We start from the raw sequence: 14,256 nt of genomic DNA on the forward strand, positions 1-14,256 counted from the left end.
GATGATCTTACTAATCGTGATGCATTGTGCACACACTGCAATATTCAGCAGGGTGAATAAGCGATTAGTCCACTGATTAACACCTGACTAACAGGAACGTTAGCATGTTAGCATGTAACAACGCTAACATCACTCTGAAATCGGAGTGTGTTAATGGGCGTGACTTCAGGAAGCGATCATTTAACCCTGCTGTGGATTTTATATCCTCCTGATGTTATCTCTGTAACAGAAACATGCTTTTGGAAAGTAAAAAATGATTTACTCATTTATAAGGCAAAAGTATATCGATTCGATCGTCTATAATTCATATAACTGTACACGCTCAGAACCTTCAGAAAGGTAACAAACTGTACTTCTGACATCTTCTGGAGTTTTACTGCGTACCTTTAAATGTTCATCAGTGGCCCAATTACGTACCTTAAATAATTTATTTATTTATATTAAAGCTACACTTTTACTGACGATGTACCCTTTAGAGAATCACCATGGCAACAAGCAAAAGCACAGTTTGGTGTCTATTTCTGAGAGAGGATTTTTTTATGATGCATAAGATGTTTTAGTCGGTTATATTTATTCCCTTATATTCTTTTGTTTATTGTATCTGTTTATTGTTATTAATTCACTCTTCTTATTTGTTATTTTTCTTTAGTAGAAAGACTTTCATACCCATACAGCATACATCACTTCCTGTAACTGAGACCGAGAGAGGGAGAGAGAAAGAAATCCTGCCTCCTAGTGGAACACACATGACACTGCTTCAGGTGTGGAGTACTCTGAGCGGTGAAGACACACAGCGGCTTCTGATGCATAAGTCTACGGTATGAACGCTGCACCGCTCCCAAAAAAAACATCAGAAATAAATACAAATAGAAAATGATCTTAGAATTTTAATTAAACGAATGCGTACAAATAAAATCTGTGTATGAAAGTAAAAGAACATGCCTTCTTTAAAAAAAAAACCCAGATATGTCAGGTGATTGTTTAGGCTAAAATGATAAGATTTAAGCGTGTGATGTAGCTACACATGTGTAATTCAGTGTGTAAGACCTGATCCGTTATATAGTTCACACAGCCGGGAATTCACTGAATTAGTTTTAAAGTGACGCTTCAGTGAGTAAGAACGCCTCGCTGGTTAAACTCCTTGATTCTCTTCATCTCGAGACCGAGCGAAATGACAGGATTCACTGAACCCCAACCTGACAAACACCAACCTGACCAACACCAACACCAACCTGACAAACACCAACCTCACCAACACCAACCTGACCAACACCAACCTGACCAACACCAACATGACCCACACCAACACCAACACCAACCTGACAAACACCAACCTCACCAACACCAACCTGACCAACACCAACACCAACCTGACCAACACCAACCTCACCAACACCAACATGACCCACACCAACACCAACACCAACCTGACAAACACCAACCTCACCAACACCAACCTGACCAACACCAACACCAACCTGACCAACACCAACCTCACCAACACCAACATGACCCACACCAACACCAACCTGACAAACACCAACCTGACCAACACCAACATGACCCACACCAACACCAACACCAACACCAACCTGACAAACACCAACCTGACCAACACCAACCTGACCAACACCAACCTCACCAACACCAACCTCACCAACACCAACCTCACCAACACCAACCTCACCAACACCAACACCAACCTGACCAACACCAACCTGACCAACACCAACCTCACCAACACCAACCTCACTAGCACCAACCTGACCAACACCAACCTGACCAACACCAACCTGACCAACACCAGCACCAACATGACCAACACCAACCTGACCAACACCAACCTGACCCACACCAACACCAACACCAACCTGACAAACACCAACCTGACCAACACCAACCTGACCAACACCAACCTGACCAACACCAACACCAACCTGACAAACACCAACACCAACCTGACCAACACCAACATGACCCACACCAACCTGACAAACACCAACCTGACAAACACCAACCTGACCAACACCAACACCAACCTGACCAACACCAACACCAACACCAACATGACCCACACCAACCTCACCAACACCAACACCAACACCAACACCAACCTGACCAACACCAACACCAACCTGACCAACACCAACACCAACACCAACCTGACAAACACCAACATGACCCACACCAACCTAACCAACACCAACACCAACCTGACCAACACCAACACCAACCTCACCAACACCAACCTAACCAACACCAACACTAACCTGACCAAGACCAACATGACCAACACCAACACCAACACCAACCTGACCAACACCAACACCAACATGACCCACACCAACCTAACCAACACCAACACCAACCTGACCAACACCAACACCAACCTAACCAACACCAACACTAACCTGACCAACACCAACATGACCAACACCAACACCAACACCAACCTGACCAACACCAACACCAACATGACCCACACCAACCTGACCAACACCAACACCAACCTGACCAAGACCCACACCAACACCAACACCAACCTGACCAACACCAACACCAACCTGACCAACACCAAGCTGATGTTTGTATTTATTGTAGGGAATGTGTGTGATGTAGCTTGTTTCTGGTATGAATGAATGACATCTATCACTAATATCTATAAACATGTACAAAAGGACGCGGCAGAGATTAAAACCAGTTGCAGCTCCGTCACTTTCCTCCTCAGCACACAGTGTGGTTTGAGATTCAGGGCGGAGCTCGCACACAAACCCAAACCTGCTAAACGTTAACATCCGTATCCACACACACACACACACACACACAGACGTGAGCACTGAGCCAGGGAGCCGAGGCAGGTTTGTTACCTTGTTGGAGCGCAGAGACACTCTTCCCCCGCAGCGAGCGCAGAACTTGGTTTGGCAATAAGAACACATGTGGCCGCAGCCGTCGGCAAATTTGGTTTTGTGGCAAATTCCGCAGGTTGGAGAGTCGCTCTTCTGCTCCTGAGTCTTCTGAGCCTCATCACCGAGCTTCTTCACCTGATCCTTATACATCTCAAACTGCTGATGCAGCCTCCTGCCCCGAGGAGAGAGGAGAGCCAAACATCCCAATCAGAATCAAATCAGAATCGGAATCAAATCAGAATCTAAATCAGAAACAGAATAGAATCAGAATCCAATTAAAAATCAGAATAAAATCAGATTTGGAATCAAATCAAAATCAGAATAAAATCAGATCTGAAATCAAATCAAAATCAGAATAAGGTCAGAATATAAATCAAATTAGAATTAAAATCACAATCAGAATAAAATCAGAATCGGAATCAAATCAGAATCTAAATCAGAAACAGAATAGAATCAGAATCCAATTAAAAATCAGAATAAAATCAGATTTGGAATCAAATCAAAATCAGAATAAAATCAGATCTGAAATCAAATCAAAATCAGAATAAGGTCAGAATCCAAATCAAATTAGAATTAAAATCATAATCAGAATAAAATCAGAAACCAAATCAAATTAGAATTGAAATGACAATCAGAATAAAATCAGAATCAGATTTTAATAAAAACTAGAATCAAATTCAAATCGGAATCATATAAGAATCAGAATCAGAATCAAATCAGAATCAGATTCTAATATGAAATAGAATCATATTAGAATCAGAAACAAATTAGATTCAGAATCAAATCAGAATCAGATTCTAATAAGAATTAGAATCAGAATCAAATCAGAATCAGCATTACCATTAGAATTTGAATTTATTTTAGAATCTGAGCCACAGAATCACAATCACTTCTAGAATTAGAACCAAATGAATAATGAAAATAACCATTTTAGAATCCAAATGAGATTCATAATCAAAATTAGAGTCAGAATCAGTATTGGAGTCTGAGACGGATTTAGAAACAAAAGTTTATAACAAAGGTTTGAATTAGAATCACAAAATAAGAATTTAGGAGCAAATTACAATTATAATCAGAAATAATATCAGGATCCCAATCAGAACTGCGACTAGAACAAGAATAATCTTTAAAATTAAGACCAAAGTTATGATTAAAATTATGGTTACCATTTTAATCCAATCTGAATCAGAATTACTACTGAAATCAGATTTAGAAACAGAATTAAAGCTACAATCAGAAGGGTAAATTAAAATTATATTTAGGTGTCAAAAATCAAAATCAAAATCACAGTGCGATTTAGAAACTTTCAGAAGTCTGAATCAGAACTTAAATTAAAGTCACAGACGTGGAATAAAAGTAAGAATTAGAATTATTCAGAACTATAACGAGAATAAAAACAGGAACCAGAATGACGGAAGATTTCCTGTAATCATAGGATCCCATCATAATTTCCATTATTAGATTCTCACAATAACTGATTGTGATTTTTTTTTACATTTCCGAATCTAATTTAATTCTAACTGAATCCAATCTGAATTATGACTGACTTTAATGTTACATCGCAACCGCAATCACGGTCTGAATCTCGTCCAGTCCACACGCCCGGGATTACAGAGGAAACCGTTCCTCACGATGGAGCTAACGCGTATCTCTTTTATTTATTGCTTTTATTTTTTATTACTGATCTTGTTCACGCCCACACTGTAGTTAAACACGTGTATGCTATTCACTGCGTAGCCGCTAATCAGCCCAAACTAGCTAGCGTATCGTAGCACAGCGTCCCGTCTTAACCTCGTGTTATTCTGAATTTTCCAAACAGCCATGAAAATTACTATCAGAACTCATTCTAGCAAGAAACCCATCAAACACCGGCATTTTAAACACGCTTAATTCTTCACTCTGCTCCCACACACACACACACACACAAGGAGGGCATGTCTGAGCACTAAGAATTCTGGGAAATTGAGGTTTTTGTGTACTTACTGAGAAAGCTGGGACATTGGCCCTGTGTTGGGAGACTCCCTACAGTGGAGAGATATTTTATATAGAGCTCAGCATGCAGAAAAATAACAAAATGATGGACAAAATGAAAATGCAGCAAATTATGTTCCAAATGGAATAATAATAATAATAATAATAATAATAATAATAATAATAATAATAAAAAACTCACACAAACTATAAAAATGAATATAACATAAGAACTTAAGAAAATAAATTCAAACTAACACAAAACATAAACAGTAAAGAATGATGATGATGATATATACATATATATATATACACACACATGTACATATATACATATATATATATATATATCATCATGTTGTATATATAGATCAGCTTTTTAGCTGTATATATATATATATATATAATCATAAAGAACATATAATCATTCTTTACATCGCAAAGATGGCAGACAAAAAGCTGATTTATATATACAACATGATTTTATTTATATATATATATATATATATATATATATATGTTTGTATGTATGATCTATACACAAACCATCGGTTTGCTTTATTACTTTTTGATGACAGAAAAAGAAATGATCTTCACTGATAAAAAGATTTGGACTTGTTAGGTCGCCTACAGCAGTTGCTCAGTCTCCCCCAACTAAAATAAAAAGGAATTTTATATTTTATAAAACTAAAAACAGGACCTGACACAAGCTGATATCCAGGTTGCGTTTGTTGGACTGTAGGTACGGCGTTTCATTTCCCGCGAGGTTGAGGCGGTGCTACGTCAGGGTGAAGACGCAGATCATTCACAGAGCTAGCTCATCCTGGATCTTTCTAAACCTCAAACAGGAGAAAGGGCTTCTGGGTTCAGAAAGGAGAAAACACGGAGGGCGAGAAAGTGTGTGACTGTCCTCATGGTGATCGAATCCAAAATGGCCGCCTGCTTCCTATAGCGCGTTCTCCTGTGGTGCTTGAGTTGTTCGTGTAGATCTTCAGCCTGACCCTGAGTGTGTGTTCACGCACGTTCACACTCGCAAACACCGAAGCGGCACGCGGTTGTTTCATTTCGACGTGTGTGCAGCAACAAAGTGACGTCCGTGTACATTTTTTTTTTCAATTCTATGTAAATGAGGTATGACGCCGTGAAGCGACACATCCAAAGCGATTGTTCCCGAATCGTTCCTCTGAGCAATCGCAGGAGCGCGCGGTCTGACGGTTCTCCAGCTCAGAGACTTTAGTTCCTACCCACAGGTAGTTCTTATTTACTGTTCGAGACATGAATAAGAGAAGAATTCTAACCATGGTTTCATCTGATCCGGTTATTAAATGTGTATACAGACATTAGAGAGGTAAAAAAAAAAGCTTGGAAGGAAGGAGGAACAGTTGCGGGTGTCTGTGGTGAGCGTTTGGAGCTCGCACGGAGATTCTGATCTGATCTGAGAATGACGCTAGTATGAAGTCGAGAGCACGCAAATCAAACCTACATACGTGTGTGGAAAACTATCATGAGCTGTAGGCTTTGGACAGGCCACGCCCACAAGAGACAAACTACAAACCGACAAGAGAAACTTCAGATTTAAGAAGGCCCCTCTCTCTCTCTCTCTCTCCTTATCTCTCTCACTCTATCTCTCTTTCTCTCTCACTCTATCTCTCTTTCTCTATCTCTCTTTCTCTCTCACTCTATCTCTCTTTCTCTATCTCTCACTTTCATTCTCTGTCCTTATCTCTCTCTCCTCTCTCTCTCTCTCTCTCCTCTCTCTCTCACTCTCCTCTGTCTCCTCTCTCTTCTTCTCTCTCTTTCTCTATCTCTCTCCTCTCTCCCTCTTTCTCTATCTCTCTCACTCTATCTCTCTCTCTCTCTAGCTCTCTCACTCTCCTCTGTCTCCTCTCTCTTCTTCTCTCTCCTTCTCCATCTCTCTCTCCTCTCTCTTTCTCTATCCCTCTCACTCTCCTTCTCGCTCAATCTCCTACTCTCATCTCTCTCACTCTCCTCTCTCTCTTTCTCTATCTCTCTCTCCTTCTCTCTCTATCTCTCTCTCATCTCTCTCTCTCTTCTCTCTCTTTCTCTATCCCTCTCACTCTCCTTCTCGCTCAATCTCCTACTCTCATCTCTCTCACTCTCCTCTCTCTCTTTCTCTATCTCTCTCTCCTTCTCTCTCTATCTCTCTCTCATCTCTCTCTCTCTTCTCTCTCTTTCTCTATCTCTCTCTCCTTCTCTCTCACTCTCCTCTCTTTCTCTATCTCTCTCACTCTCCTCTCTTTCTCTATCTCTCTCTCGCTCTCCTCTCTCTCTTTCTCTATCTCTCTCTTGCTCTCCTCTCTTTCTCTATCTCTCGCTCTCACTCTCATTCTCTCTGTCCTTATCTCTCTCGCTCTCACTCTCTCTCTTCTTCTCTCTCTTTCACTATCTCTCTCCTTCTCTCTCTCCTTATCTCTCTCACTCTCCTCTCACCCTCCTCCTTCTCTCTCTCTCCTTCTCTCTCTCCTTATCTCTCTCTCTCTCACTCGTTCTCTGCCTTTTGTGTTAAGAACGCAGGGAACATCTGACACAGAGAACCCAAAACGTAAAACTCTCGTCTTGGTAACGAGCGTCGTTACCAAACACCGCGACAGCTGAGCTTTCAGCGGCGTGCCATCGCATCTTCTGATCCGTCGCTGCAGCTTAGCGCTCGGCTAATTCCATCACGCTAATAGGATCTGAGAGGAATAATTAGGCCTAAACAAAATGCCGTCCATTCAAGCGCATGGAACAAGAGGCGCGGCGGAATCTCCCGGGGAAAAGCACAGCGTTTATCTCATCGCAACAGTCAAAATAATAAAGTTCTGATGTTCAGCCATTCCCAGAATGCTTTGCACAATGTCCACTTTCACTACAAATCCCCCTTTACTCAATCAGTGTGTAATCTAGTCGGCACCGTACGGGTACGCTAACTTACGTCTCTTTAATCACGGGTCAGGTGTACAGAATAGAACACGCGGTGTCGTGCAGTTACAGGAAACTCATCGACGACGGAACGGTGCGATGGAGAGGACGGTTTATAGTCTGACTGTTACAACGCGCTGACGCTGGAGACGTGGAGCGTCCGCCATACAAGCCTCCGTTACTATAGAGACGATAAGGTCATTTTCTGTTATAGAAAATGAATCAACGCCTTCTGACCAATCAGAATCCAGAACTCAGCAGCGCTGCGGTGTAAGCGATATTATCGATTTGCGTTATATGACGTTACACAACGTATCTTCTAGTATTTTCATTTCCCCTTACTTCTATTTCGATTTTCCGACTGATTTGTTGTTGGAATTCTGCGACGTACGAATGCCTTTGATCCTTTTTAACCCCGTGTATGCTGAGACATGACGGTAAATCCCCTTCACGTGAAAGATGATAAATCCTCCAACTGAAATTTCAGAAGCATGGAGGATCAGTTCATGAATAAAAGCAGGACTAAATGATGGTTCGGATGGGTTTTAAACCGTGCTTGAGCTCGGGATCAGACTGATTAACCGATAAACTTTAAATCCGGTTTAATCGTCATGGTTCCTGGTGTTAAATCAATACAGTTGATAAAGATCGTGTTGGTCAGTTTCTGACTGCAGGATTGTGATCATTCTGTACGCTGCAACGTCGTGTTCCTTCGTTCCTCTTCCTCGCCGTTAACGAGAGCAGCTCGGTCTGGCCCTCAAACACACACTGTGCATCCGTGAACCCGCTGACCCTCCTGTTTCTGTGCCAATGAGCCTGTGAAGAGTGTGTGAGGGTGTGAGAGTGTGTAAGCGCGTGCGTGCATGTGTGTGTGTGGTTTCAGGCTAGACTGAGTGATTGCCAGGTACGCTTTGGCAGAACGCTCGAGTATGTCCAGGACCTGCTGCTGCTGCTGGTTTGTGTCTATAACGAGGTTAGCGTCACGACTTTCGGTTTCGGCTCCGCTCTGCGTGTCCACCTGGCACGAGAGAGAGTGCGAAAGTGTCGAATAACATCGTGCAAAGGAGGTAACGAGCTTACAGGGATTCCCGTCTTCTTCTTCGTGACGACGCACACTCAGAGCGCTGATTACTAGCAGCTGTAAACCCGAACGAACGAATCGGAGATTATTTCCTCCAGAGACGAGCGGAGTGAAGGGATGGTGACGACGAGGCTCGTGTTTAAACGCTGAGAGACTTTTTCCTCAGGTGAGACAGAGACAGGTGTGGACGATGCTGAGGATCAACGTGAGAACTCATTTCCTGTTGTAAACAAATAGCTCGTTACGGAATGTCAATAATGCTGATTTCCCATCAGTACATGAGGATATATATATATATATATATACGGTATGTTTTCAGAACTACGCTATACGGCCAAAAGTATGTGGACACCTGACCATCACACCCATACGTGTCTATTCCAAAACCATGGGCATTGATATGGTTCTCCTTTGCTGTTGTAATAAACTCCACTCTCTCTGTTCTGGGAAAGATTTTGGGGCGTGGCTGTGTGGGATTTGTGTTCGTTCAGCTACGAGAGCGTTAGCGAGGTCGAGCTCAGGCGCTGATGCTGATGTAAGGAGACTCCAGTTCCAGTTCATCCCAAAAGTGTTCAGCGGGGTTGAGGTCAGGGCTCTGTGCAGGACACTCGCGTTCTTCTACCTTCTTCCATCCTTCACACACCACGTCTTCATGGAGCTCGCTCTGTGCACACGGGCATCGTCTCGCTGGATCAGGGTTTGTTCCGCTTAGTTCTCAGTGAAACTGTAAAGCTACAGCGCACACTACAAACACGTTCTATACAACTGTGTGCTTCAGACTTTGCGGGAACATTTTGGTGAAGAACCTCATACTGTACGCACATACTTCTGGCCTTACAGCGTATATAAAGTAGAAAATAATAATAATGTTTTCGCAGGCTAACACGCAAATAATCCAAACATCTCCGTACTGCCGGCTGAGTGAACGTAGACGCAAACAGGAAGCGCGTTGTTCTTTTTTTTTTTCAAGGTTCAGAGGGCGTCCGATCTCGCGTAACGCAACAGTAAAAGCTGCATGAGTTCCGCGAGGCTTTTATTTTCAGTGAGCCGACAGAAAAAGACCACGTCTATTAACACTAGCATGAGCGTGTGCTGCAGTGTGACGTATTTACAGAGTTCATTCATTCATCCTTAGTAACTGCCTGGTCAGGGCGGCGGCGGATTAAATCGAGATTAGATCTGACAAAGCCAGCCTGTTCGAAATGATCGCTTTGTGGTTGAGGACGAACTGGGGTGATGTAGCTAAGGCTGAGGAACTGTTACACACTGTACTGACTCTATTCATGTTTCTACATCTGTGAGATGGGGTGTGTGTGTGGGATGGGGTGTGTGTGTGTGTGAGATGGGGGTATGTGTATGGGGGGGGTCCCAGTGTTTCTGCAGACAGAGAGGTAGGTTCATATTTTAAAAAAAAAAATTTTAATAACCATCTAACGGTTTGGGAAATGGGAATACAGCGGCACCGAGTTACACCCCTGACACTAGATGCAGCCTCGTGAGCGTCCAACATGAAGTCATTAGTGACTCAGCTCCAGCCTCTCTACAGAAATACATCACATGGATATGAATGAATGTCCATCTACACCCTACACAGTGCCCTTAACGTGGAATAGGGACCTGTTTGGGACGGAGCCCATTCTGAGCGGACAGCGCCGTGGTGCTGAAAATGAAAACCAACCACACACACACACACACACACACACACACACACACAGAAGGAAGAGCCACGCCGGCACAGACGCTACTAAACCCGAGATCCATGACCGCAAACGCGTGTAATTAATGATTTAATGAAATCATCAGGGGGAAATGAGTGATGAGGAAACAGGAAGATGGCGCTCAGAGCCGAGCTGCACGAGCAAAGATCAAACCCTCACGCAGACCTGTTCTAACCCAAACCAGCCGTGCAACCAGCCCCACACTGACACCACACCACGCAATACATGCACACGAAGGAAAGAAAGAAACGCAGACAGCCCCAGTGTGCTGTGCGTGTGCTGTGCGTGTGCTGTGCGTGTGCTGTGCGTGTGCTGTGCGTGTGCTGTGCGTGTGCTGTGCGTGTGCTGTGCGTGTTTACACCGCGGGACATTTTCTCTCCCAGCCCCGGCAAGCTGCGGTGTTGGATTTCCCAGCGCTAAAAATAACATTTTAAAGAGACAACACACACACACACACACGCACATACACACACGCGCGCGCACGATCGATCAGCTTGCTCACTTCAACATGGACTGCTCCTTCTCTTCTTCTTTCTTCTGCCGATCCATGACCGAGAGGATGATCTTCCTCTCCTCCTCGGTCAGGTGGCTCAGGTCCGGCATCTCCGGAGCTGACATCTTTCAGACACACACACACACACACACACACACACACACACACACACACACACAGGATTGAAATATGTCAGAAACACACAGATAGCCTATAAGATAATGATTGCTTGAGAGGTGTGTGTGTGTGTGTGTGTGTGTGTGTGTGTGTGTGTGTGTGTGTGTGTGATGGAAGCCTGAGGCTCTGCAGAGAAATGCAGTGCAGCACATGGACATCAGCTGCACATCTCCATCCACATGCTGAATGTAACATCATCCTAAACCTGCTTCCTAAACACACCGTTACAGCACTGTTTACACCTGACACCTGCACTGCATCGCCTTTCAGGTGTGTGTGTGTGTGTGTGTGTGTGTGTGTGTGTGTGTGTGTGTGTGTGTGCATGTGGTGAGTAACAACACGGTCATAAATACAAACACATATCAACCTCTTACCTTTTTCAAAAAGAGATGTTTTATCTCCACATCATGACTAATCCCAGTCTAACCCATGCCCACTGCGTCCTGTGCACACACCCGGCTCGCGCTCATCCATCACAAACAGGAGAATGATCACATATATCAATCCCGAGGCCTTTTTTTTAAATTTTATTTCCTTTATTATTTATTTTCAGCGCCCTCCTCCCTTTTTTGTCTTCCTTCTTCCCTCCTTTTATCCCCTCTTTCCCTTTATAACCTCCACCGCGCTTCCGTGTTCTCTCTCCTCTCTCCTCTCCTCGCCTCCTGGGTCATCATTTCTTTCCCCCACAGTTTTCTTAAATGCGGGAAAAATGGATGCAAAAAAAAAAAAAAAAAAGAAGAAGGAAATGGAATAGAATGAAGCGGAATGAAGCAGGTGGGCGGGGCCCGGCGTGCTGACGTCACCAGCTTCCCGTGCGGCTGGTTTTATATGGAAGGCCTGCGGGGACAAAACGCAGGATGAATCCTGTATGAGGATCCTGGGCACTTCCTGGTGAGCGTTCAGTGAGTACTGTACACTAGACGTGGTGAAGAAGCTCACTAGTGTGTTAGGTTAGCTTGAAGTTACGTCCCGAATACTTCCCCGTTAGAGAGCGTTCACACATGCGGCGATGTTAGCTCTGCAAGTGGTTGGTCGCTGTACTATGAAGTCGCCAGTAGGCGTTCCTGTTACTGGTTGCCATCCTATGAGATGAAGGAGAAGCAGCATGTGCTCTTTGCCATTGCACGGTGACTTAGTGGTTAGCACGTTCTCCTCACACCTCCAGGGTCGGGGGTTCGATTCCTGCGGCCCTGTGTGTGCGGAGTTTGCATGTTCTCCCCGTGCTGCAGGGGTTTCCTCCGGGTACTCCGGTTTCCTCCCCCAGTCCAAAGACATGCATGGGAGGCTGATCGGTGTGTCTAAAGTGTCCGTAGTGTATGAATGGGTGTGTGAGTGTGTATGTGATTGTGCCCTGTGATGTATTGGCACCCTGTCCAGGGTGTACCCCGCCTTGTGCCCCATGCTCCCTGGGATAGACTCCAGGCTCCCCAGGACCCTGAAAAGGATAAAGCGGTATAGAAGATGGATGGATGGATAGCTTATGGCCTTAGCACATGCAAAGCGAAATAATCATTATTAAACACACTCACTGTTTGTTGCAATCGAGCAAAATCCCGAGACTAGTCTTACCTAATGCACCTTTAAGCATTATTCAGAAGTTGTGAAGGCGTCAAGCACAGAGGGCGGAGTTTGAGTTTGAGGCGTGGTTGTGAAAATCTTTAATATATCATTAATCATCACGTCCATTTCCAGTGTTGAAAACTAGGCGAAACTTTGTGATCATCCAGTTAAATGATCTCTACAGTGTATATGCTCCGCCCCTGGGGGCGTGTCTTGGGTACTGTAGCATCTTCTTAGCAGGAAGCATGGTTCATCAGTATGTTTTTGGCCGTGTATCCCTTTTCCAATTGAGAATAAATGTTTATTCATTAGGAAGAGGGTGGAGTTTGTGAGGGTTGGGTGGTTTACTGACTTTCCAGAGGAGCGTTTTTGTAAACTTTTTTGTTGTTGTTGTAAATAATGTCGGACTGAAGGAGATGGTGATTCTGTCTTTACACTCCATCAGGGCTTCTCCATCAGCACGAGTCACGAGTAAAAGACTCTCGATAAACTCCTCTCTTCCATCCTCAGATACTTTGCTGGACGGGCGGGGATGGGGCGTATCACGAACGCTCCTGGGAGTAAATTCGGTCAAGCGCTTCAACATGACGTGACTCTGACTACCTGTTTCAAAAGGAAATACATCAGCGTATAGAATCAAAATACAAACCAAGCAGCTATTTCATGAGGACTTTACGGCAACTAAACATGACTGTAACGAGTAAATTTGAGTAAAAACACTAAGAACACTGAAGGTAAATATGAACATTAAAGTGTTATAATAAACTCAATCTTAATTCCACACAGAATTAATCATAAATACTAAGTAATCTTTGGCATCCTGTAAATATATGTGTGTGTGTGTGTGTGTGTGTGTGTGTGTGTGTGTGTGTGTGTGTGTGTGTGTGTTTACATGGTCTGTGCTACATACTGCTTCTGGCTGAAGTTTAACCTGAGTAGTAAAGAAATTCAACGTTTTTGAAAATCACGTGTTTCCGCCGGTGAGCGTGGTCCTGAAGCGCCCTCTATTGGACATACAGCAGAATACACAGGATGTAGAAGCTGATGTTTCATCCACATGTAGTGGAATGGAGATACTGTATCAGGGAGCACAGAGGAAGTCTGCTCATCAGAAGTACGTTCTTGGGGAGTAAGAAGGCAGGTGTGTGTTCAGGGCAGAGCAGGAATAAGAGACGGAGAGAATGTGATGCCGCTAACGTCAACTGTTTTCCAAAATATTTTTTTTTAAAGGTGGTGGGGGGTTATGTTGGTATAATTACATCACATCACAAGAGATGCCAATGTTCCTTCTTTTTCTTTGCTTGTTTGTTTATTTAATATTAAGATTGATTAGCTAGGGTTCCTTAAAAATTTTCATTTTCAATTTTAAAACAAATTTCCAAAAGAAGTTAGCGTGTTTGCCTCACACCTGCAGGGTCGGGGTTCGAT

At 43.6% G+C, this 14,256-nt stretch overlaps 1 protein-coding gene across 1 annotated transcript in view; it reads right to left on the minus strand.

The window, feature by feature from the left end:
• The window catches only part of rims2b (regulating synaptic membrane exocytosis 2b), an 85,761-nt gene extending 73,729 nt beyond the window's left edge, over positions 1–12,032 (minus strand). The window contains exons 1-4 of the mRNA XM_053675356.1: positions 11,643–12,032; positions 11,101–11,216; positions 4,890–4,928; positions 2,868–3,078 (exon numbers count right to left, since the gene is read on the minus strand). Coding sequence (XP_053531331.1) covers positions 2,868–3,078; positions 4,890–4,928; positions 11,101–11,216 — 366 coding nt within the window. The 5' untranslated portion in view covers positions 11,643–12,032. The remainder of the gene's footprint in view (positions 1–2,867; positions 3,079–4,889; positions 4,929–11,100; positions 11,217–11,642) is intronic.
• Positions 12,033–14,256: the final 2,224 nt, after the last annotated feature.

This window comes from Ictalurus punctatus, chromosome 24, assembly GCF_001660625.3.
Source record: "Ictalurus punctatus breed USDA103 chromosome 24, Coco_2.0, whole genome shotgun sequence".
Classification (NCBI taxonomy): domain Eukaryota; kingdom Metazoa; phylum Chordata; class Actinopteri; order Siluriformes; family Ictaluridae; genus Ictalurus; species Ictalurus punctatus.